Here is a 27,703-nt window from a genome sequence, read left to right on the forward strand (position 1 = left end):
AACAGGTATGACAAATTGGTTTCGCAACACACATTGGTTCACAACAGAATATTTAATAAGTGTTACTCATTAAAAGGGATTTATAGTTAGACGATTCCCCAGAAACTCCTTCAAAAAACCAATTAGACCATTCAGAACAAATTTATCAATTATTCACTTAGTAAAAATTATCATAACATTTAAATAAGAGATTAACTATTTACAAATATCTAGGTTGTTTACAACAAAATTCATAACTTGTTCTGAATTTTAATTATATACATATAAAGAAAGGAAAACAATGCTTCTTCACAATATTTTCATCATTCTCAAAAAGGATATAAAATAAATACTGAATACAAAGAATAAAAAGAACAACACAGTTTTTTTTATCAAACAAAGCAGACAGATTCAGCATAAAAAAGTAGGGCAAACAGCAGTGTACTCTAGAGACCTCAACAAAGTTAAATTAAGGATCTTATATTCTGACAATACTGTGTGCCATTACACCACTATATGCTGTTTTGGGGTGTGGAACTCCTAATATTGGATATGTTTTGTTGTAAATACATTTAAAAGACATGTAAAAAAGGCCAGTTAATTAAATTAGAACAGTAAGAAGAAATTCAATTTATCAAATTTATTAACACTTCACTTTCATAGTCTAGATGGACACTTTTCATTAATAGTTTTTAATGTACAGGTTGTCTCTAAACAGAATAATATCTAATTCACTAAATGCCAGAACGTCTTTCCGCCAGAACTGTTTCATTCTTTTTATTTGTTACCTAAATGTAATTGTGTTTTCAGCTTTAAATCAGGACAGGAAATGAAAAACAAAAGTATTAGAAACATTATTTATTAATATTGAAGCATTACATTTAATCTGTTATTCAATGTTATTTCAAAAATTGTTAGGAACAATTTCTTAAAATTGTTGAGTTCTTTGCAAAGAACATAAAAAACGCATAATTAAGCAAATAGAAAAATCTATCTGTATATTACAGATTGAAAATCAATACTGAACAATTACATAAGAATAAGTTCAATCATGGACATTGTTTAACTTAGTGTAACAACAGAATGTACAATAAAAGATAAATTATAATCTTTTTCTAAAAATCACTGATTAAAACATAAACCATAATAGCTGTTACAAAACTGGGAAACTGCTAGTCTTAGGTTGATCCTGTGAAATGTGAAATAGAGATGATAGTGAAGGACTTACTGACCCATTGTATTAACCTGAAAACAAAATGTGTTTAAATCAATTATATAATATACACTTTATGGAACATGTACAAACTATTTTACTTAAATTCACACAATGAAATTTAATGTTTGAGTATCCTAAACATTTACTGATGCCTTGAGTACCAACATCGCAAGCTACTTGACACGACACTGTCTAGATGTTCCACAGTCTACACCAAATTCAGGCACTGTCAAGTTAAAAAGATTAATATGCACAAATTTGTTGTTAATTGCTTTGCATCAGTTTTAATTTTAAATTTAGCTAATATAAAATCATTAACAAATTGAATATCAGGTTGTGTTTGTCTGTAAATGTATCATTGTTATACTGATATACTTCCTAATTGTAGTAAAACTTATATAACAGGCGAGGCGAGTAGCAATAATAATTAATGATATTATTGGATTTAGTGGCTCTACTTGTTCAATCTAAAATTATCTTGATAATAATCTTAACAATGATGTAAACTTTAATTAACACTATGAATTTTAGCTATGAACTTTGTAAAAAATCATTTAAAAGATATTTGTTGTAAAATATGTTAACAATTATAATCCAAAAGGAAAGAACGATTCTTTGATTTTTCTTGTGCAATTACACTTCTTAATGACCTAATCATTCATGATCTGACCCTCTAGAAATGTGCAAGTTCCTGGTGAGGATGTTTTACGTTCATCACCAGCAGTGTGGTGTAAACCACGCTGATGGCCAGATATTCTTTGCAATTTTGTTATCTAAAACGTTTAATTAACTTCTGTACAAAGATTTGTGGTGATAATTGTTAACATTGTTACGAATATTGTGAAGGTGGTTTTAGATCATTATCAATGAATCCATTACACCCAATTTTTATCTTAATTGTTAATTACTGATGGATTATTTAGTATACTATACTTTTTCTGTATTTAAAGATACAATGCAGATTTATTATTCCATGTAATGTAATGTCCTTGAGCCAGCCGTGTTTGTCAGACAGTACAAAACATAATAAAACGTATTTTATGACTCACAAAAAAAGCTGTAACAATTTCAAATACAAGTCGGCGTTGAACTAATACCCTACATATTTTCTTCAAACTCAAAATCTTTTCATCAATATTTTAATACCATAAAAGTATAAAATCATTCGTATTTACATCTTCAACACCAAAATTAACTATTTTCTCACAAACTGTATTAACAGGTAAAAGACCTTTGCTTGGATAAATCAAAGGTTTTATAATGAAATATTTGATACTACCCACCATTTTAAGAAGTAATAGGGGAGAGGGTGATATCAAAATTTCTGTTGTAACGACGTCTATGGCTAGTATAATCTTCAATAAGGATTTTGTTAACATTAAATAACGGTGAAGATTAAAATTACGGAGGGAGAGTTAGTTTGAATTTTAAAAAGTACTATAGCTGTTTGTATTGACCATTATGGAAAATTTCACTTGATGGAATTACAGCTTCTTCAATTAAGTACTTAATACCCACCCACCATTCATGATTATGAGGGGGGGGGAGGTAGAAGTTGAGAGTGAATCACATACCACTAAAATAAAAGAAATTAAATTTGATCAGATAAAGCATACTCACAATGTCATCAATTTTGAGAATACTGCGGACGGTTTCTGAAGCCAAGGTAATGGCTGAGGTGGACACCAGGAGGGGTTGTACCACACTTTCATCCAGAATATTTGTGATACATCCCTGCAAATTCATTACACACATTTGTAAACTCAATTTACATAAAATGGAGTTATTATAAAGAATATGTAAGCTGAAGACAAGTAATAACATGTCTAAAATCCTAAACTAAAATCATATCTATTAAACTAGACCTAGTAGTGACAAGGGAATAGTTAGATAGTGAAAAAAATATCTTTTTAGAATATGAATGTTGGAATGATTTTAAAGAGCACATCCAACTCTAAAATACATACAATAATTCCACAACAGGAAGAAAATTTGAGAGAAAATATAGATTTAAAAACTCTATAAGTTGTTTTACGAATCAAAGCATTTGTGTTTCATATCATTGAAATGCCACAGTTGAGAAAGCTTTAACTACTCTTCCATTTTTGCCCAATTCAATTGCTGCTACTGATACTGCAGAGGCTTCAATAATTACTTCTTCCATGGGTTTAAATGTTGGTATTTTTTCCCACTGAATCATCACCAATTACGATTACCATCCATAAATCTAGTTCTGTTTTATTGCTGTGAATGCACAGCTTGAATATAATCTACCTTGCGAACATTGATTCCAGCAGTGGTCTCCTGTTGAGCGTGTCTGTTCCTCAGCTCGGTCACTGTGGAGATCGGGTTCAGACCTGCATTCTCAGCGAGTGTCATCGGGATCACCTCCAGTGCTGACGCAAATGCTCTGAAACAGACATTAATTGTGTCGGTGACAAGGTGCTAATTTCAGAAAGTGCTGTCTTAAACTAGTATTGTACTGTCCATTTCAACTAATAAAAACAAATTTCAAACAACAAAAGCACATGTTACCATTTATATCTAAGTAATTGAATAGATATTCAAGAATAACTCACATTTTACTGCATTATAATAAACAAGATCACAGAGGAAAAGTATGCTGTTGAAGATAATGCTGAGAGGGGTTTGGATTCTTGGATGCCAAGAGGGGAAGCTAGTTTATTCCACAGAAGTGTTTCCTCTGACCACTTTCATTAATAAAGATTTGATAGCAATCTCTTGATCTTTAAAACACTCCAAATGTGCACAGAAAGTTGTATTTCTTACTTCCCAGGATATACATGGTGTGAAAGGAGTTGAAGAACAAACAATATTTTGAATTTCAAAGATAATTTAAACTAAAAATTAGGCCCGAAGATGGTTTGTCTATTTCGAATGCAGCCATACCTGTAGCAATATGCGTCGACCCCAGTAACGGTCTGAGCGAAATCGGCCAGTTTCAAGCACAACTCTATCTCTGGAGCTCCTCCACCCGCAATCAGAGCTCTGAAACATTAAAATAATCTCATAACTTTGGTATTGCACGTTTCTGAAAACAGCACAAACAGCTATCCATTATCAGCCAAGTGTTGTGATCACAGACAGGCTTTCAGCCCTATCAGTTGTGTTGTATGATAAGGTAGGAGCATCATGTTTGGATTCTGAATGGCTTTGTTTATTATGTTTATTTTTTTGCAATACTTACAACTTTACAATGTAAAAATCACATCCTAACGCACAGTGAAATATTATGCATATTAAATAGTTGTGAACTCTAATGTGAGAAGTAAAAACTATTTAAATTATTAAGAGCATCATAAGTTAAGTACAGTGCTATATTTTGATTTAAAAATTGAGTAATGGGGAGATTTTGTTAATTATTGATTATTTACCAAACATATTATATAAACTTTGTTTATATAAAGAGGTGAACATTTAAAATGGTCTTACTGTAGAGCCAGCCAGTATTAAAGACTTTAATGCTCTCACAATCATAAGACTCATGTTGACTTGTGCCACGAAAGACCATCACAGGTCAAAACTTCAGATCAACTTGATAAGACTTTACATGTTTGAGCTGATGAGTTTTAAATGAGTATTTAATGGTATCACTGCATAATATTGACAATTAATTATATTTCATTAGAACATGATACTAAAATTTTACTATCTAGAATGATTTGGTTTGTATTTGTCTTTCTGACTCAAATAACCAATAGGCTGGGTCAAGTTGCACTATGGACCTAGACGTTAAATCACATGATTGTTCCCCATTTGCTGATTGACAATGCCTGAGGTCACATGATGATCTGATTAGTTGACAGTAGTGTCTGCTGGAAGCTCCCCGGGCAGTGTGTGGGTGGAGTTCTCTATGATGTCCGTTTACTTGCGATGGCGAGTCTTCCAGAATGTAAACCTGTGAGCAGTATCTCTCGACAAGGTGCGAGCATTGTCTTAATTTGCCCCTTAGTGAAAACCATTACATTTGTGGAGTTTCTTTTGGCCCGAGACAGATGAATCTCTTCGTACCACATGTCACCCCCACTCCTCCCACGATCTGCCAGTGACTTTTGTGAAGTGATAGTGGAGTATGCGATGTTTCGGTGGTATGGGGATGAAACCACGTGAGTGAGTCGGCATCAATCCTAACACGTCTCTTTATCCTTAGTTCATTTGTCTCTATTTAATGTTTTAATTTTTATAATAGCCCGGATCTATTATTTTCAATTTACTCTCAATCTCTGATTTTTTAAATACACTAAACCATAACAGATGGTTTACTATCATAAGAATGTTTTGCCACGTAATTTTAAATTTGTTGTTTTACAGTTGTGTGACAGCAAAATAGAAAATTACCATTACAGACTACCTATCTAATAAATGTAATATAATCCCAGTTGTCTATTTTAGTAATTTTTACAACATAAGAGAACACAGTGGCAGTGAAACAGACATTGAAACTGTGATAACGCAACAGACAGCAAGGTGTGGCATCACTATACATCTGTCAACGTGCCCCTCCCTATTCTTACAAATAAACAAGTAGACTATAGACAAGTTCTTTATTTAAATATTGGAGATTAGAATGCGTCATGTGGTTACAATAATGGTTAATTATTTAAAATATTGTCTTTTTCATGTACTCATCTAGTGAGTAAAAGGTCTCTTTATCAGCCAGTGAGTCGCTTCTTTAGTTGTTGTGCACGTGTGTTCTTCAGTTCTTCTGGCAGCAGGTTGAACAACTTCACTCTAGCATATTATGTTGGGTTTTTGCTGAACAGACTTAAGTGATGAGGTTGTAGGACAAAGTTGGAGGCATGTCTCGTGTTATGGTGGTGTATATATTGATGTCTTGGTTGTAGACGAGTAAAGACTGCATGCAGGATAACTTCTTGTATATACAGTGCCACCACTGTTAGAATTTTCAGTAAATGCTGTTCAGCAGCTTTCTCTGTATCCAAGACATTTAATAGCACGCTTTTCTTGGTGATTAGTAAAAATATATTTTTCTAACAAGGGTGATTAAATTATAATTAGAGTACAATATATTAACCCTTAAAAGGCTGGATATATATATATATATATATATATATATATATATATATATATATATTTCTTCATTTCCCCTTAGCATGCAATCAGCTTTAAAAAATTAATATTAATATGCTTAGGCTGGATATATATTTCTTCACTTCCCCTTAGCATGCAATCAGCTTTAAAAAGTTAATATTAATATGCTTAACGATCTATTTTAATTAAGATTTCTGAAGTTATTAAAAAATGAAATTTTAGACTTTTTACATAATAATATGTATAAGAAAACAAAACATGGAATTTACCAATTTACTATACGTAAATATACAAAAAATTTAAATCCTAATTTAAGTCATCCTATAGTCGCTGTAAACAATGTAACATATAACACCAATTCGACACGGGAACAGAGCTTGCCTGCAGATCTCAAGAATTCCACCATCAGTCACCTCACAAGGAAAAAGGCTTCTCACCAGAGTACGATGCAAAATGGTGTTTGGTTGCTATTACGACCAGTTTTGGATTGATAACAGGCAACTGAGAACAATAGAGTGTATCTGTTGTTTGACGTTCATTTAACAAACACATTTTATTACCAATTTTACAAACTACAATTCGCGATCAAAGGAGATAAATGAAATTGATGGGTTCGTCATCAAACACACATGGAATTATTTTGATAGTACAGGATTTCCCATAATTTGTTTGGGAAGGGTCAATATGCACCTCTTTTTGAGTTCTTTGATTCAGATCTGTGAATTAAAATAGTCCAGTAGTACCATGAGCGTTTGGAGTTATTGTGACAGTAATTTATACATATATATATATATATATTCTTCAGAACTTATTAATAAAATAGTATGTAATTATCTTTAGACAGTATAAAAACTTCCTGCTGAAACTTATTTTTAATTATAATATAAAAACCAATGCCCATACCGCTTTTTGACAAGACAGCGCACAACACACAGAGCATCGTGAATGGATCGGTCAGCCTCCTCTAGGACCAGCTTGTTGCTACCTCTCACCACAATTGTAACAGTGCGTCCGGGGTTGTGGATACCAGTTACTTTAACAAACCTGAAACATTAAGTATAATAGTTCTGATTATTGTTACAACGCATATTAAAGTAATTTAAAACAATGTAGCAGTACATTTTGTTCAAAAAAACAAAAATTAATTATAAATGATCTAAGCTTAACTCTTACATCATATAACTGTGAATACACACAAGGGTTGACCTAGTTCTAAACACTTTCAATGTGTATATATTCTAGTAGGTAGTTCTGAACTGGTCAGCTAGTTTAAAGAAAGTGTTTTGGTAGTTTAAGGATGTGCTGCATATCATGTTATATTCTGTCTGCACCCATATTAAAAATAGACCAGTTTTTGTCCAACAGGCAGCCCTTACTTAACTCCATGTGCGCCTCTACTTATGGCTACTGTGGCACCTTACATTTACTTTTAATATTAGTTTACAATAAGCTTAAAAATAACTAAAATCTTATGCCAGTATACAGGTGAACACCCTCAGTTCCAAGGTTGTCAATAACAAAGAAACGTTCATTGTTCCATTTGTACCTGGTTGTGCCAGAAGGCATTTCTTCCACAAGGTCTGCACTGGTCAAATTCTCAGGAACAAAATGATCCAGGCTAGCAATAGGTCGGCAGTTTAATGTCTGTGAACAAAAACAAAATATCAAGTCAAAGAAAAGAACAGTACAAATAAATTCTTGTAGTGGTGACAAAGTGTAAGCCAATAAAAGGTCTATTTAGACAAAGGAAAGTACATGATTGTTGGTTCTAGTGAGACTAATCTGGTAACCCCTCAGTGGTATCTCTGTGGTATGGTAACTATTGAGTCAAACGACAAAAAAACATTATAGATAGATAATAAAATACTTATATTTAAAATAAAATCTTACCTTGCAGACAAACTCAATGTCTTCCCTCTCAATATCTTTGACAACCATGACCTTAATCTTGTCCAAGAAGTGAATGGCCAGATCACTAACAGCATCTCTCAAAATGGACTTCTGGACAAGAAGGACATTGCAGCCTGACTTCTTGATTTGCTTCACTATATTCAGAATGTATGTGCGTTCTTCCTTAAGCACTCGGTCCATAGCTGCATAGTCTGATACGATTACATTGTGATCCATCTGCACGGGCATAAAATAGAATTGTTATACACTATTAATAAAATCACGACAAATGTGTATTTCTATCAATATTTTCTATAGAATTTTAATTTAACCCTCTCCCGCTCGCAAGGCATGAATCGGCACGGCCACCACATAGCCACTGCAGCTTAAACGGCACAGATCGGCACGCACTGCTTTACCCACTAGAGCCGATAAGTGCTGCTCTCGCGTAGCAATATTTGGTACTACTACGGGTTGTTTGCTACCAGGAGACCATTTACTTTACTTTTACAGTAGATTTATTCCATTATTTTGCTATTTATATTAGTTGTGCGGAAACAATAGCGGGTTGTAGTCGTACACTTCGTGACAGTGAAATCGATCTCGTTATTAGTAGTGATTGGGACGATTCGAGTGTAGTGATGTACCAGAGCCTTGTGAAGTGGTTGGTGGCATTGAGCATGTAGTTCGGAGTGATCACAGTGGCAGTGACGGCGAGCCAGACAATGACCTTCACCAAGTAACTGCGCAACAAACAACCCCGCGCCACCGGCGCCCAGCTGTCCGTGTGCCCCCTCCCTGGTCTCGTACAATCAACTTTATTGAACCAATATATAGTAAAATAATTAATATATATAATTATAGTTAATTACAATGACAGAACGTGTGTAAGTTGAGGTGCCGCGTATTTTGACCGAGCGCAACCGGCAGAGGGAATTAATTGAGGTTAGAAGCACCGTGAGCGCCTGGAAACAATACGAGCGGGAGAGGGTTAAGCAGATATAATTCTTTCTAGTGCCGTACTTACATCGGTTTTAGGTGGTGAAATACAAAACTGGATGAGTCCAATCTTAGCCTTCTCCACACGTCTAGGTCCATTAACATTTGCAGGTCTCTGAGTGAACACCAAGCCTTCTATCAGCTCTGTATCTTCCACTGTGCCACCCAAAGTCTTGATGATTTTGATATCCTATCAACAGATTATGTTACGTTGAAACAAATATTTTAATATAATACAGTAATTTTAACCTTTAAACTGCCGAAAGATTAGGGTTGTGGCAAAATCTAAATGTCAGATGTAGTGATGTACTGAGATACTACAGAACTGAGTAGACTTTTTAAGGACTTTAGACATATTTATTGACTATTATTTAAAGGCTTTTATTTAGAGCAAAAAATTATCAAGGTTTATAAACATTTTAAATATTATTGGAAGTTCATAATTTAAATGTTTGATTAAATAAACGTTCCTTATTCATTGGACGTTATATCAAAAAATAAAGATCGGACCAAACTCTGTAAAACAAAAGGAGAATCAACATAAACCCTCTTCATAATTCGTATATGATTCAAAGCAAATAGTATACATGTAGTTTGATTAATATAAAACAAATGGAGAATCAACAGTAATCTTCTATTTGTTTTAACCTAATAGTAGCTCAAATATACAATAAAACAAAATAAACTGCTGTCCAAGTTACCTTGTTTTTTTACTTATCACCTGGATTGCTTTTGTGGTGACAGCAGTTTATGCATAGCAGTTGTTCACAAAACAAGAATTGCACAATTGATATCTCAAGTGTGGTGATTAAAAACTTAACTATACAGTAATAATAAATATTAAATTATTAATGTTGACTTTAGTATTGTGTTTCTTGGAAAACTAGCATCAATTGAAAAAAGTAGTTCTTACTTTACTACTATACTATTCTGAAATGTTATAACTACAAATTTACCTTTAAATCCACATTAGTGTCTCGAGCTGGATCGATAACTTTGAGAACAGCATCCACTGCAATCGGGGCAAGAAGAGAGGATTGCTGGGACACCACCTATATACAACAGACATTCAAAATCTCAACTGAAAATCTTCAAAATTGCATTAGTCTTTACTTATAAATTAAATGGACCAATGCAAAAACGACTTCACAAAGAAATTGTTATAAAATGGTCCGACAAGCATGTACTTCTGATCTGACTAGAAAAACAGGGTCATAGTCAGATTAGATCTTCAAGTTATTTACCTGAAGCAAGGTGTAGCTGTATCTCAAGATGTGCCAGGAGCTGTGTTTGGTAGAATTTAAACGTTAGGATGTTAGATTTATCTGAAGTAGGTAAATCTCCATCCATTATATAAATATATCAGGTTCAACCACCATACCCCTAACTCATTTTCCTCTCTTTATATTTTGGGCTAGGACACATTTCACACAAAATTCGTTTTAATCCATAAAGTACAGTTCAAGGGTTTCAGAGTTTACAGTTTAATCTGAAATTGTAATATTCATTTTGGTTTGGTGCATTTATAAAATTCTACTAGTTCTTTTAATTTGGTCGAATTAAAGTCTGTACACAAATATATATATATATATATATATATATATATATATATATATATATATATATATATATATGTATATGTTAGTTTTGGAAGACTTTTAAAATTATGAAATCTCTTCAAATTATGACAATTCTTAATTAATATGAAGAAAAATGCCTTAATCCTCTACAAACCCAAGATGTTAGGGATGACATATAAGTATTTTTTTTAAAGCAATCCTACATTTTTTAGTTTGACCCTTTTAACCCCAGCCACTATATTAGATGTTCCAAACATCTCAAACAATTTTTATACAAAATATATAAGTTATGTAAACAATACATACCTAGGTTATTTTTTAAATGATCAATTATCTTTTTTTGCTTTACTTCTTATTAAATTTAGTTTATAGAAATATGAAAAAGCTAAATATGTAATACCTTGAAATAAAGAAATCTACATATTTTAAAATTTTAACTATGTTGATGAAAACCATATACTGGTGGCGAGAGAAAAGAAGAGACCTGGCCCGTGCCGGCGCACAGCTGTGTACTAGTGTGTTGCCACGCGGTAATTTCAGGCGCTTCGACCCACAGCCAACCTGCGAATTGTTTATCCTAGCAATGGAGTTATTTGTTTTCAGTAATGTGGCATTCCTGCAGAGTGTGACTCATCTTAAATGTTAAATTTTATATACATAAAAGCACTAAATTTACATTATACATATATGAACATTAGTAATTGTTATCTTAACAATAAAAAAAATCTTTAATTTCAGCAATTCATTCCTTTAATTATTGTTTGTTTACAACCACTGTAGAGCCTAATTATTAGAATTTATTACAAACATAAATTTTGCTCAATTTTAATTGATCAAAACAGTACAGACATTTAAATTATCTTATAAAACATAACAATTAGGCCGCAAATCAATCAAAACAGTGAAACAATAATGGAATTACGAAACAAGGCGCGGCAACATACTAGTAGTAGTGCCTGCAATTTTCAGATAGGCCAGAATCCAGGTCTCTTCTTTTCTCTCGCCATCAGTAGCTAAGAGAATATTTGAACACAAATATCTATTCATTTTGTTAAAATTTAATTCTTAATCTAAGGAAACAAAAGTTGGAAGGCCTGCTTTATTTACAAGTTTAGTAACATAAATTTTATAAGGATGCGTCATTTCTCCTTTTTTGCCATTTCTGTGCAAGTTGATGTTACACGAATTTAGAAATTTGTAGTACTTAACATAAAACCAAAGTTATTTCTGATAAAATAATTGAAACTGTTTATAGCATATATTTAGAACTAATAAACTTCTAAATACAATATTTACATCAGTAGAAAATGTTTTCAGATATGTCAAGATAGCTATCACTCTCATTGTCGTTATTGCCCACATTCACGCTACTTACAACAAAGTTACTAATTGGTGTATTTTCATTTGCGGGAGACTTTGAACGATTCCTTTCACTCATTTTTAAATCAAATAAATAACAAACTAAAATTTAATTACTGTATTGTATACTGTTTAACCTAAAAACATGAAGTAAGTTGGAATATCCACAACATACTAAAATACAGCTGTCTGCGACAATCAGTAAGCAGTCAGCTGAGATGAATTGTAATTTTGCAATCACAGACTGACAAAATAAGAAGTCAAAACTTTACAAACTATTTCAATGCAATACATCTTTGTACACAAGTCTGTGAAATTTCAGAGCATTTGGTAAAATAGGTGGCTAGTAAAATAATAAAAAATTGTATGTTCACATTTTACGGACGTCGAGGTTAAAAGGGTTAAAGGTGGTAAACATATTTGGTATTTTCAATTTCAAAACAAGATGTTCAGAGTCAGTACCTTAGAGTTGAGACTTGTAGAAGCGCTCTTGACGAGACTGTCACGATCAACAAGTTCCACTGGCATTGCCATCTCGGTGAGAATCTCCACTGCCTTAGCAGCAGCGCGCTGGAAGGCATCCGAGATGGTAGTGGGATGGATGCCCTTCTGTAACAGTTTCTCCGCTGCTTCCAGCAACGCTCCTGCCACAATCACCACACTCGTCGTCCCGTCTCCTGCCTCGATATCTTGAGCCTTGGACAGCTCTACTAGCTGAACAATTAATCATAGTTTAGCATTAGATTATAAATATTTCCATATATCTATTTTAATCATTAAATTTTGTCTTTTCTATTAACTTAGTTTTTACAATGTATATGTTCCTGTAATTATAAAAGGGTAAATAAATCTTTGTAATTATAAAAGGGTAAATAAATATTTATATATATATTTCTTGTGTTCGTGTGTATGTAACTGAACTCTTCCTAAACGACTGGACCGATTTTGATGAAACTTTTTGTGTGTTTTCAATAGAATTCAAGAATGGTTTAGATTCACAATTTGGTCCACTGTAAAATGTTTTTTAAAATTAATTTTTCATTTGTAAGTAGTTATTGATTTTGGAGTGTTTTACATTGGATCCACCAGACTGCACTACGACACGTAATACAAAGTAAACTGATGTTTAACAGCTGTTAACACGTTCAGCTGAAGTTCATCAAAGAGGCAAAAACATTTGATTACATTTAAAATTAAGAAACTTATTATTGTAAAGTGCTTGATCAGTAGTGTAATGCAGATTGCATTACAGAAGTTAATGCCTAATTTTAAATTTAGATTGCACCAATGATCAACTATCTAATGCAATGAAAATACTATTAAACGCTGTTATAAAAACCACCTCATTGTACAAAGCCTTGAATGTTTGCACATAAGTTAACTGAATTGGTTAGATCAAAGGTAAATGAAAAGAGCCGAAAGAAGACCCTTTATGATCGAAATTGTTTTTTGTTGATACATTTTCTTGATCAGACCACAAGGTTACTGGAAATATCTTAAGACAGAAAATCAATTTAAACAGACCGAATTTGATTCTTCATTACTCATAACCTAATTAGTTTATTAAGATTCATCCATTTAAATTAATTTTACTAAATAACTTATCAACACCTAGCAAAAAGCACGGAAGATAGAGGCAGGAAATATGGTACATACCTTCACAATGCGCCCAAGAGGCTTACGAAGGAACGACTTTCAATTATTTCAGGAATGTTTAGAATGTGATAGAAAAAGAAAACGAATATAATGAACTGTTTTTCCACAGGAAAATTCGTGCGAAGCCACTGGCAACTGCTAGTATAATATAATAATTCATTAAATAAATATTTTAATGTGTGAAAATTTTAACTTACCATTTTAGCAGCAGGATGAATCACATTCATCTGCTTCAGAATGGTAGCACCATCATTTGTGATAGTAACTTCACCATTAGCTGCTTGAATCTATCACAGAGAGAAACAACATTATGATTTGTTAAAATATTAGTACAACCAATAGTAATAATAAATAATTACAGATTATAAATCAATAAAAATACAATTGTATTTTTAAAATGTGCTCACCATTTTGTCCATACCCCTAGGCCCCAAACTTGTCCGAATAGCATCTGCCACAGCTGAAAAAGTAATTACATAAATATAGCAAACTAAAAATTTACATAAACCTGAATGATGTAACTAGAGTTTTTAAAATCTGTTCTGAATCAACAATTGTATTGTTACACTTGTGCTGCTTTAGCATATTAATTCTTATTTAATACCTACTTGTAGTAATAAATCCACTATCGAAGTATTCTCTGAATTGGGTACATTTTCTCTGCTATTCGATGGTGTAATTTTGGTACTTGTTAATTATAAATATACATGGTTTTTAATGGGTGAAACTACAATATACTATATTTTTTTATTATTAATGGGTGTAGGATCAAGTAGCATTAATCAAGATCACCACCTTGAATGCAGGTAACTGCGATAAATCTCATAGGTGCCAGTAGAAGCCAGTTACGATATTGCTTCTGCTGCAGTCATGTTGCTTGTTGTAATTTATTTCTGAGTTCCATTTTTATTGTTTCCAGCAGTTTAATATTTAATGAATGAACATTTACAATCACTTACATGATTTTTTATTGAATTGAGGTACTATCTTGAGGGATAATTTTCATTTCTTTCACCAGAAGTATGGGCTTCAGCGCCACTCTGCACAGTGACATTTATGATTGGTATTTTCTGTACCAAATCATCTAACATCAGGGCCGTCCCCAGTATTTAATGCGCCCGGGGCAAATCATGCCTTGGGGGCCCCCACATAAAAATTACATTTCGTCAGTACAGCCATACCAAGTGATAAGGAATTTTTGGAAATTGTTATATGTAAATAAATACTCCAGTTTTCTGTGTGTAACAAAATACCAAATATATTATATATGTACATTTAAACATGTATTAGAATAGATAATAGAATATTGAATAGACCTATATACATAGATATAAAGAAATTATTATTTTGGCTCTTTGGCATACAATACTTTTGTGGAACTTTAGGACTATTAATAGTAGTAACAGATAGAAACGCAATGCATAACTATTTCAATCTTAATGTCATAACTATTATTTACCTTTGACAGAGATAGTTTTATTTTTTTAAAGAAATCTTCTTGGCTTTTGCCAAGGGATGACAGTCTCTCCTGACACATTGAAGAACGCAAGTAGGTTTTTATTAATTTAAGCGTACTAAAGTTTCTTTCACAACTGGTAACAGATATGGGAATAGTTAGAAGGATTCGAAGTGCAATCCATAAGTTTGTGTATAGGTCCTTTCTGTCTGTCTTCTTAATCACTTTTAAAACTTGTAATGGGGTAGCCTTAGCTAGACTTACTTCATTCACAATAGTTTTGACATGAAGAAGTTCCTGATAAAGTTCTTTTCCACTTATGTCAGAGGTTTGCCCAAACGATAGGTGTTTCTGTAAATTTTCACAACATTCCTTCAAATCTTCTGCGTGAGGGAGTTGTTTAAGATCGTATAAGAACCCCCATTTCAAGTTGTGGTTTGAAAACTGAATCAACCTTTCTTTTAGGGAAGCCTGCATAATATCCAATAGTGGGTAGAAAACGTTTCTTTTAAATTCTTCTTCTAGGGTTGCTTTGTAGTCACTTTTACTTTCATAATCAAAAAGTTTATTTTTTGTTCTTTGGCGTTTTTCTTTAAACAATGGTTCCATGTCAATTTCACTACAAATCTCTTTGGCTTTTGAAACTGAGTCATTTAAACCGTCTTTACGAAAATCATCTATGAACTGTAAAGTTTTTTGCAGCAGATTTGATGTTAAAGCAATATCAGTGCTTTTACCTTGTAAGGTTTTACTTATCAAGTTTACCTCAAACAAAACATCGTGCCAAACAATAAGGCAAACCAGAGATGAAAAGTCTTCCATGTGAATTTGGAGGGACTTAGCTTCAGATTAGATTGTAGGGTCATTGACAGTTTCACTCAGTTCTACAAGAGCGTCAAGGACGTCTTTGTACTGATATCGAACGGCAGATACAGAACTTATTCGAGCCTCCCATCTTGTTTCACAAACCTTTTTCAAAGTTAAACCTTTAACATGGTCACTAACAACGCACCAACGTTTTGGAGATGACGCGAAAATAGTGTAAATCCTTTGAAGGATTCCAAAAAGTAGAGTAGACTTGACGGATGATCTGGCTCCATCTGCAACAACCAAGTTGAGGCTGTGGCATCCGCAGGGTGTAAATACAGCTAAAGGATATTCTGAGGATATTCGTGATTGGAACCCTTTTTTAGCTCCTGCCATGTTTGCGCCATTGTCGTACCCTTGCCCGCGGCAGTTACTCATGTCCAAACCACATAACTCTACCTCTTCTGTTAACAATTGAGTCAATGCTTCCCCTGTTGACTCCTCAGTAATCGTGTAGCTTATAAAACTTTCTTCAATAACAATTTCACCATCGATCTTCTCTTCTTCGTGAACATAGCGAATGGTGAGAGATGTTTGTTCCTTATGACTTACGTCTGGCGTACAATCCAACATAACTGAGAAGTACCGTGACAGCTTTATTTTCTCGATTATATTGTTTTTCACCTCCTTTGCCAGACAGTTTATCAACTCATTTTGAGTATTGACACTTAACATTTGAACTCGATATTCACTCTCTTCAATGCATCTTAAATGTTCCATCATAACCGGATCAAACTCTCCTAGTAACTGGATAAGGCCAAGGAAGTTTCCGTTATTTTTTGTAAAAAGTTTTGTTGAGTTTCCACGAAAAGCCAAGTTGTGTTCTGCTAAGTAAATAATAATAGCAATAATTCTTCTTAGTATGTTTTGCCATCTCTCGGCTTCTTTTTGTATTTGGCCCATGAGCTCAGTATCAATTACTGCATTTTGGTTGATTCTACGTTCAGCTTCAATCCATTGCTGGGTAAACTTAAAATGTTCAGATGACGTTTCGTGAGATGAAGCTCGCTCATGAAATTTTTTCCAATTATTGAATCCTTGTTTTTTGCCAAAACTTGAGTGTGGATTATTGTCAAATAAACGACATGGAAAGCAGAACACTGCATCAGAAGAGCAAGAATAAACTAACCACTGCTTTTTCACTTTCTCGCCATTTTCTGCGTGGCGATATTGAAAATCATTTGAAAAATGACGCTTTTCACTGTTTAGTGGATATTCATCATTACTTTTTTTAAATGACGGAGCACCCCTTGTTATGATTTCATCTCTCTCTCTGACAGTTAAATTTTCAGGCCAAGTTGACGGGTCATTTGAAAAATTTTTATCTTGGTAGTTTAACATTTCAACAGTTCCCTTCTTAAGCTTGTCACTGGTTTCCTCCTTCAGTATTTCAGCAGTCTTCTCTACCTCAGTTAAAATTAGGTCTTGTTCACATTCATGGTCGAAGTCCTGGGTATTTGAAGTAGCGAGTATAGATGAAGTAGGTTGTTGGGTAGTGCCCTCAGCTATTGTGAAGAATTTTGTCAACTTGGGTACTTTACTTAAAAGAGCACTGTGAGCTAATTCACTGTCTTTTGTTAATTTTCGTCTCTGAGCACCTGATAGTTTTTTAGACATTTTAATAAAATAATCTGAAATAAAATGAAAATTCTTCAAAAAATTATGCTTGTTTACTTAAAATGAAATTAAAAAATAATGTTTAAATCTGTTGGTCTACATGTTGCGTAGTTTTTATGCCTACGCTACGACATGCAAGCTAGAGTGCACAAAGTACCTTGGTCGAAACAACATTTACATAATTATTACCAATACATATGACAACCAACACGTATTTAACTACCACATGTCTGTAGCTTTTGTATATGTAGATACTAATACAATACGAAGCTCACCTCTCACGTACACATTCGCTTAATTTCACAGCTCTAAGTCTCTACAAACACTAAACACACGAGAGTAGTTAGCAACCTAACCTATATGGTGTAGACGCAATGACAGTGACAGTTGGAGTTGCGAGTGCGGTGTTGCCAAATGGTTTAAGTTGTTTTTGCCGCGCTGTGTTGCCAAACTTAACTTACTAAAAATAAACAGTATTTTTAAGTATATGGTTCAAACCAAGTTCTTTTTAACAAATATTAAGGCACCGGATTGGGGGTTTGTATGTATAGAGTAGAATATGGTTGAAATTTTGTTTTACAAATTTAATATTGACTATGAGTAAGGCACCTCCTAGCCGCGGCGCGGTGCCCCCTTGGCCGCAGCGCCCGGGGCGACCGCCCCGTTCGCCCCCCCCTTCGGACGGCCCTGTCTAACATGATCTAAGCACAGGAAATTACCAATCGGAAATGCTCCTGCCCAGAGGTACGGGCCTCGATAGGTGCCATATCGCACTTCTGGAGGAAAAAAAAAGAAAAACACCCCTCAAGACAGTACCTAAATTCAAGCTCAAATCAGGTAAAGTGCTATTGTACAACAATGTAGGCACCCAACAATAATAAAAACTAATAAATAATACATTTTAATTTCCCCCCACCCCCAAATACCATGCATCTTTACACTTGACCAGTACCATGTATTTTTTTTAAAAGATTGTTATTAATGATGGAAGATTTGAAAGGACAATAGGATTTCGGACTTTTGCCATCATTACATGATACAAAATGTATAACACAACGTTTTAAGGATTGAAATCTATCCTCTGTGTCAGGGGGAAAACAATTAGTGCATAAAAAAAGTAAAGAAACAAAGAAGAAAAATTAGGGGTCAGGTGGTAACATTATTAGTTAATAACAAAATAAAAAAAGTAAGGAAAATGAAGGGAAAGAAAAGGTGTAAAACATACCCGAAAACTGCTTTGAGTCCAGGCAGGAGAAAATGAACCCAGGCGTTGTCACTGCACAGGAAGCAATTCATGAGACGAGAAGTCAAGAGCACTATCACCTGGTGTAATGTGTAATAGTGTTCTTGACTTGCATCCTGTGCAGTCACAAGGCCTGGGTTCGTTTTCTCCTGTCTGGATTGTAAGCACTTTTTGGGTAAGTTTGATTCCTTTTTTTCTCCTTTCTTTTTATTTGTACAGTTATCTTTCTACCTGATGAGAATGATAGATTTCAATCCTCGAAACATGTTAAACATTTTGTAACATATAACGATAGAAAATGTCAGTCACACTCAATATATGTAAAATGTGGTTCATATAAAAACTCAGAAAACTCGCACAACACAACATGACAACGTCTTAGAGCTTATTTAATGAATATGCAAGTAAAATTACATCCCTCCCAGTACTATCTTAAATAGGAGAGGCACAATTTGAATACAAAAATAAAGTACAGACAGTTTTGTAAATTTCATGAAGCTATACAAAACTAGATTTTTTTTAGAACAACCATATAATCCGTTAAATTATCTTTTGCCATTCCGTGACTGGTCAGATTTTGCTACATTGTACATTTAAAAATAAGAGCATTTATCTTTGAGTTTTGTCGTCGCCATTAACAATTTTGCATTAACTTACAGTAGTGTTGTGTTTGTGTAAAGAGCAATCGATGTTATAAGCAACATAGCAAGATGCATGGTATTTGGGGGTGGGGGGAAATTAAAATGTATTATTTATTAGTTTTTATTATTGTTGGGTGCCTACATTTCTCCCCGGAAGAAGGGGAGGACATCTCTGAACCAGCCTCTCCAGCCAAAGTAGGCAGGGGTGGCACACCCTGTTAAGGCTAGCAAGAACCTCTGAGGTTAGGGAACAAACCCCACCAGCTCCAAGTCATCTCTCATAGTAGACTAGATAGACCTATCAAATTGCTCATGAACCCCGGAATCTCGACATTTGCGGTTATTGATGTGCCGCTCCTGGATATCCATAAGGTTGCCCAGATTTAAGTGACATCGGTTTTTGCTGTGCCCAGTGTTGGGTTCAACTGGAAGGTATACACCAGCCAGAAGTGATCCCCACGGGTAAACCATGTAAGTTGCACAAATGATGTTAAAGTGCCTAAAAACTTAAATTATCCTCAAGTGTTGTTGGTAGCCCTACTCTGAGCTCTAAATTTCCTCGTACTATTCTTGTGTGAATATTGGTATCCCAATGCCTCCGCCGATGCCTACCTCAGGCCTCCTTAGCTTGTTATCCTCCTCAGCCCAGAAACTCTGATTTCTCTCAGTCCTCTGGATTGATGGACTATTTGGAGTATCGCCTACATTTCAAACAGCAGTTATTGTGTAACTTTGAACAGTGATTGCCTGCAAATTCTTTATGGAAATAAAACCATCCTATATTAAGAAATTGATAAAAGTGATTTTAGATAGTAATAGCTAACGTGGTTAATGTAAACATTATCTCCTGTCTGTACTGATGAGTAATAGGCTACATAATGACTATGTATGTAAGTGTGAATTTATCCTTACCTTACCTATCAATGCGACGAGATTGACTCGCTAACATAGTCTGAGCTTGAATTTAGATACTATCTTGAGAGATGTTTTTCCTTTTGTGCCGGCAGTGCGGGGTGGCGTGGTATGCGCAACCCTAACTCTTACTAATGGTCAGTAGCATTTGTAATCTGTACTTTCTCGTACTAAGTCCTTCAATATACAGTCAATCATCTCAAGAACATCCCTTGAGATAGTTTTAAAGAAATCAGGCTCTGATTACTTGAGTGCCTCAACCTCTCATTCAGGCAAGATAAAACAAGCAGCACCGTGGTGTGGACAATGAACCTTCTTATCACTCTGTATATGGATCATTCCATTTTAAATCAACACTGTAAACTTTTTCTGACTAGGAAATTTTAACGAAATTCGGTATAGATGTTATAATAATAATAATAATAATATTCCTTTATTGCATAAAAACAATTTACAACAATTGCATTGCAAGCGTCAGTAATGGTACAAAAAATACATCAGTTATTTGATGATTTGTGAACTAAAATTATTATTTAATGAAAGGCAATAATCAGAACCAGGGATTTTTCTCGTTGCTCTTAATTTTCAAAATTTTCATCCCAGCGGCCCATCATGAACTCATCAACAGAATAAAATGCCTTTGATACCAGGAGGTGTTTTAGACGAGCTTTGAATTTTTTTGGATCATCGAGTTGTTTGATAACTTCAGGGAGCCTATTGATTATTCTGACACCAACTTGTGACGGCAAGTGTTCAAAAGCAATTGTTCTGTGTTGTTCGATTCTAAAGTTGTCCCTGCCTCTAGTCTCGTACTGATGGACATCCCTACCCTGCAGCAACTCACATTTGAGTCTACAGTACAGGGCGACATCGAGAATATAGAGGCAGGGTAAAGTCAGCAATCCAAGCTCCCTAAAGGAATCTTTACACGACTCTCTGGGGTTCAATTTTGAAAGAATTCTGACAGCTTTCTTTTGAGTTCTAAATACTCTTTCGAATTTGTACTTAGAACAGCTGCCCCACAGTCGCAAGCCGTAAGTCAAATGTGGATGTATCAGGCCAAAATATGCCGTTTTCAATACATCCAAAGAACAAAATTTTGCAAGATTGCGCAGGACAAAAATGCCCGAGGCAACCTTGGAGCAAACCTTTTCAATGTGATCGTCCCATGTCAGTCCTCGGTCAAGGTGCATTCCAAGGAACTTAATGGATTCAGCTTCATCAAGAAGAACATCGTCCACCATCACTGCAGGCCGTAGTTCTCGGTCTTGTTGCTGCCGGAGGCAAAAATTCATGACGTTTGATTTCGAGCCGTTTGTTTTCAGATTGAGTTTTGAGAAATGCTCGATGTATGAATTCAACTCAATAAATGCCTTCACTTCGAGGTCGTGTTTTGATTTTGATCTGATGCAGAGAGTCGTGTCGTCAGCGTATTGAGTCACCTTTCCATTCTGGATTGATGACGTCAACCTATTGACGTAAATTATGAAAAGGACTGGCCCTAATATTGATCCCTGAGGGACACCATAGGGCATTTTCACTTTGCTTGACATGGCATTCGCGATCTGTACGCACTGCTCTCTATCCTGAAGATAAGACGAGAGCCAGTCGTGCGGCAGACCCCGAATACCACTTGTCCTCAACTGGTGCATCAGTTTTGCATGATGCACACAGTCAAAAGCTTTGGAAAGGTCGAGGAATATGCTTAGCACATGTTCTCTCCTTTCCAGGCCATCGACAACATTGTGAATGAGATCCGTTACAGCATCGATTGTCGATTTGTTTTTCCTGAACCCGAATTGTTCGGGACAAAGAATTTCATAACGGTTCAAAAATTTTTCAAATTGTTTGAGAAATGCTTTTTCAAAAATTTTGCTGAAAACAGGGAGGATGGAAATCGGACGATAATTGCTTGAGATGGAAGGATCGTCTTTCTTGAAAATTGGAATGACTTTGGCTGTTTTCAATGCAGAGGGGAAAACGCCTTGTGCAAAAGAGAGATTAATCAATTTTGTGATTGGTGTCAAGAAGTGCTTGAAGCACCTTTTGATTAACCATACAGACATTCCGTTGATGTCGCAAGACTTTTTTGGTCTCAGATCTTGCACGATACGGGCCACCTCAGCCTCACCTACAGGAAAAAGAACCATAGATGAGACCGGTCCCGTCAATGGCTCTTCGCGAGAGCTGTCCAAGATAAACGAGTTATCTGGTTCAGCTACGGTCGAGAAAAATGTGTTAAATTCACTTGCCACTTTAAAGGGATCGTCAATTGTGTCATTTATTGTTTTTAGTGTCGGAACCGAGAATTTGGAAAATTGTGGTTGATTTTTGCTGCTATTAATGATGTTCCACGCGCTTTTTGAAAAGTTTTCTGATTGTTGTAATTGGTCTTCGACGTCTCGTGCCTTGGCTTTCTTTATTTCTTTTCGATAATTTTGTTTGTAATTGCGAAAAAAGTTTTTGAACTCTTTATTTTCAGTCTTGACATATATCGAATGGTAAAACATGAGCCTTTCTCTTAGTTCAAGAATATCCTGGGTAATCCAGGTATTCTTGCCCTCTTTGATACGCTCTTTGAAATTTTTGAACGGGCAAGTGATGTTTAAAATGAAAATTACTTTGCCAAGAAACGCGTTGAAGGCGTCCTCTACTCGGTCAAAAGAATCCAAGAAAGACCATGATTCTTTCTCGAGATATTTTTTGAAAAGATTTACATTTGCAGCTTTTAAATCTCGTTTTGTTTTCATGGCGGGAGGTTCAGATTTTTGTTTGGATTTTGTGAAAATGGCTTCCTGCGCGAAGTGGTCAGAGATGGCCGCGTCCATTACAGAGACCGAAACATCAGGAATTTGTGATGACGTTGTCGATGGCTGTGCTCGATGTGGCGGTCACTCTTGTTGGTGAGTTCACGGACCAGTTTAAACCGAAAGAAGCAAGAATATCGCGAAACCGCTGGGTCAGGGGGTTGGTGCGATCCATCGCGTCGATGTTGAAGTCACCAACGATAATGAACTTCAATGATTTTGAACTGAACAAATTTAGGAGGATTTCAAGGTTTTCAAAAAAGGTTGTGCTGCACCCATTTGGGGATCTGTATAAGCCAATTACTACAATTTTTCCAACGGAATTTTGATCAATTTTTATTCCAGCCACTTCAAAGTTAAGATCACAGCTATAATCCACCCTGAGGTGCTTCAAGCACTTCTTGACACCAATCACAAAATTGATTAATCTCTCTTTTGCACAAGGCGTTTTCCCCTCTGCATTGAAAACAGCCAAAGTCATTCCAATTTTCAAGAAAGACGATCCTTGCATCTCAAGCAATTATCGTCCGATTTCCATCCTCCCTGTTTTCAGCAAAATTTTTGAAAAAGCATTTCTCAAACAATTTGAAAAATTTTTGAACCGTTATGAAATTCTTTGTCCCGAACAATTCGGGTTCAGGAAAAACAAATCGACAATCGATGCTGTAACGGATCTCATTCACAATGTTGTCGATGGCCTGGAAAGGAGAGAACATGTGCTAAGCATATTCCTCGACCTTTCCAAAGCTTTTGACTGTGTGCATCATGCAAAACTGATGCACCAGTTGAGGACAAGTGGTATTCGGGGTCTGCCGCACGACTGGCTCTCGTCTTATCTTCAGGATAGAGAGCAGTGCGTACAGATCGCGAATGCCATGTCAAGCAAAGTGAAAATGCCCTATGGTGTCCCTCAGGGATCAATATTAGGGCCAGTCCTTTTCATAATTTACGTCAATAGGTTGACGTCATCAATCCAGAATGGAAAGGTGACTCAATACGCTGACGACACGACTCTCTGCATCAGATCAAAATCAAAACACGATCTCGAAGTGAAGGCATTTATTGAGTTGAATTCATGCATCGAGCATTTCTCAAAACTCAATCTGAAAACAAACGGCTCGAAATCAAACGTCATGAATTTTTGCCTCCGGCAGCAACAAGACCGAGAACTACGGCCTGCAGTGATGGTGGACGATGTTCTTCTTGATGAAGCTGAATCCATTAAGTTCCTTGGAATGCACCTTGACCGAGGACTGACATGGGACGATCACATTGAAAAGGTTTGCTCCAAGGTTGCCTCGGGCATTTTTGTCCTGCGCAATCTTGCAAAATTTTGTTCTTTGGATGTATTGAAAACGGCATATTTTGGCCTGATACATCCACATTTGACTTACGGCTTGCGACTGTGGGGCAGCTGTTCTAAGTACAAATTCGAAAGAGTATTTAGAACTCAAAAGAAAGCTGTCAGAATTCTTTCAAAATTGAACCCCAGAGAGTCGTGTAAAGATTCCTTTAGGGAGCTTGGATTGCTGACTTTACCCTGCCTCTATATTCTCGATGTCGCCCTGTACTGTAGACTCAAATGTGAGTTGCTGCAGGGTAGGGATGTCCATCAGTACGAGACTAGAGGCAGGGACAACTTTAGAATCGAACAACACAGAACAATTGCTTTTGAACACTTGCCGTCACAAGTTGGTGTCAGAATAATCAATAGGCTCCCTGAAGTTATCAAACAACTCGATGATCCAAAAAAATTCAAAGCTCGTCTAAAACACCTCCTGGTATCAAAGGCATTTTATTCTGTTGATGAGTTCATGATGGGCCGCTGGGATGAAAATTTTGAAAATTAAGAGCAACGAGAAAAATCCCTGGTTCTGATTATTGCCTTTCATTAAATAATAATTTTAGTTCACAAATCATCAAATAACTGATGTATTTTTTGTACCATTACTGACGCTTGCAATGCAATTGTTGTAAATTGTTTTTATGCAATAAAGGAATATTATTATTATTATTATTATAACATCTATACCGAATTTCGTTAAAATTTCCTAGTCAGAAAAAGTTTACAGTGTTGATTTAAAATGGAATGATCCATATACAGAGTGATAAGAAGGTTCATTGTCCACACCACGGTGCTGCTTGTTTTATCTTGCCTGAATGAGAGGTTGAGGCACTCAAGTAATCAGAGCCTGATTTCTTTAAAACTATCTCAAGGGATGTTCTTGAGATGATTGACTGTATATTGAAGGACTTAGTACGAGAAAGTACAGATTACAAATGCTACTGACCATTAGTAAGAGTTAGGGTTGCGCATACCACGCCACCCCGCACTGCCGGCACAAAAGGAAAAACATCTCTCAAGATAGTATCTAAATTCAAGCTCAGACTATGTTAGCGAGTCAATCTCGTCGCATTGATAGGTAAGGTAAGGATAAATTCACACTTACATACATAGTCATTATGTAGCCTATTACTCATCAGTACAGACAGGAGATAATGTTTACATTAACCACGTTAGCTATTACTATCTAAAATCACTTTTATCAATTTCTTAATATAGGATGGTTTTATTTCCATAAAGAATTTGCAGGCAATCACTGTTCAAAGTTACACAATAACTGCTGTTTGAAATGTAGGCGATACTCCAAATAGTCCATCAATCCAGAGGACTGAGAGAAATCAGAGTTTCTGGGCTGAGGAGGATAACAAGCTAAGGAGGCCTGAGGTAGGCATCGGCGGAGGCATTGGGATACCAATATTCACACAAGAATAGTACGAGGAAATTTAGAGCTCAGAGTAGGGCTACCAACAACACTTGAGGATAATTTAAGTTTTTAGGCACTTTAACATCATTTGTGCAACTTACATGGTTTACCCGTGGGGATCACTTCTGGCTGGTGTATACCTTCCAGTTGAACCCAACACTGGGCACAGCAAAAACCGATGTCACTTAAATCTGGGCAACCTTATGGATATCCAGGAGCGGCACATCAATAACCGCAAATGTCGAGATTCCGGGGTTCATGAGCAATTTGATAGGTCTATCTAGTCTACTATGAGAGATGACTTGGAGCTGGTGGGGTTTGTTCCCTAACCTCAGAGGTTCTTGCTAGCCTTAACAGGGTGTGCCACCCCTGCCTACTTTGGCTGGAGAGGCTGGTTCAGAGATGTCCTCCCCTTCTTCCGGGGAGAAATGACTTTGAGATGTAGTGCCCTAATTCTTTCTCATTGATTTTTATAGGAGGCGGCCCCTACTCTAACCTTACCCATCCTGAATATCCTGTCACTCTGGAAGCAGCACAAAGGTTCTTACAGGACTAAGTGAATTTATAAGCTTCTTGTCGTAAGAAAAAAAAAGTGTATTTGGTTATACGCTTGAGGATAATTTAAGTTTTTAGGCACTATAACATCATTTGTGCAACTTATGTGGTTAAGTTTGAATGTCACTTTTCCCTATGTGCCCTCTCTAGGTCCTATTTGCCATTAAACATTGTATTTGCACATCTCGTTAAATTATCCTTTGCCATTCCGTGATTGGTCAGATTTTGCTGCATTGTGCAATTAAAATTAAGAGCTTTGTTCTTTGAGTTTTGTCGTCACCATTAACAATTTTGCATTAGAATTGTGTAAATGACAATGGATTTACAATCTTCTAAAAGTGAGTTTTTTTAAATTTAATTTTTAAGCATTTTTCTTTTGGAAAAAAAAAACAAATATTGTGAAGTGGCTAGAGTTAACAATTACCCATACTAATTTTACTATCATCCACAACAGTGATCACGGACTTCTTATGGCTTAGAAAAATGTTGGTTACCATACTAACAATATTATTGCTTTACAAGCTGTTTCTTACTATCTAAGGACTACCTTAATCTTCATACTAAAATATAAAAGAAACAGGTTGACCAAGTAATTACTCAAAACTACCTGACTTTGTGCATAGTATAACAATCTTTGATCTGGCTATAAAAGGTTGGTCTAACAGTAAATTTATTAGGTAGATTGCAGAAAGTCTGCTTCTCTTACCTTTAGCTGCATTTATGTTGCTAGTTCTAATATCAGTTGGTTTACTTTTGTCTTTGTAAACACCAGGTCCCTGTGCTCTACCACCCATGACTGCCGAAGGAGACATTCTAGTTGTTGAAATACACGTTTAACAAACAAAAATATTAATGGGTTACTTTAGTAACTAAAATAAAAATAATAATTAATTTCGCCAAAAGCTAATATTTTCCAATTTCCTTAGCTCCTATAAACGAACAATCCACTCTTTAGAACTATGTACCCACACCTCAAATGGATCACGTTCACACTTCCTTGATAATTTAGGTTAGAGTTAGAATAGAAGGAATGGTAGAAGAATAAGGCGGAGCGGAAGCCATATTCCATAGATCGACAGTGAAGT

The 27,703-nt window shown here is 35.4% G+C and overlaps 1 protein-coding gene across 1 annotated transcript; it reads right to left on the reverse strand.

The window, feature by feature from the left end:
- Nucleotides 1-822: 822 nt before the first annotated feature.
- LOC124357038 (T-complex protein 1 subunit delta) lies at nt 823-27,649 on the reverse strand. The gene is made up of 13 exons (XM_046808424.1): nt 27,325-27,649; nt 14,160-14,212; nt 13,950-14,039; nt 12,559-12,810; nt 10,114-10,209; nt 9,186-9,347; nt 8,159-8,395; nt 7,815-7,912; nt 7,172-7,312; nt 4,106-4,204; nt 3,470-3,605; nt 2,816-2,929; nt 823-1,224 (listed from the first exon to the last, which is right to left on the reverse strand). The coding sequence occupies exons 1-13, from the start codon at nt 27,428-27,430 to the stop codon at nt 1,204-1,206; spliced, it is 1,605 nt and encodes a 534-aa protein (XP_046664380.1). The 5' UTR covers nt 27,431-27,649; the 3' UTR covers nt 823-1,203.
- Between the last annotated feature and the right edge of the window lie 54 nt (nt 27,650-27,703).

Source organism: Homalodisca vitripennis, chromosome 3 (assembly GCF_021130785.1).
Source record: "Homalodisca vitripennis isolate AUS2020 chromosome 3, UT_GWSS_2.1, whole genome shotgun sequence".
Lineage (NCBI taxonomy): Eukaryota > Metazoa > Arthropoda > Insecta > Hemiptera > Cicadellidae > Homalodisca > Homalodisca vitripennis.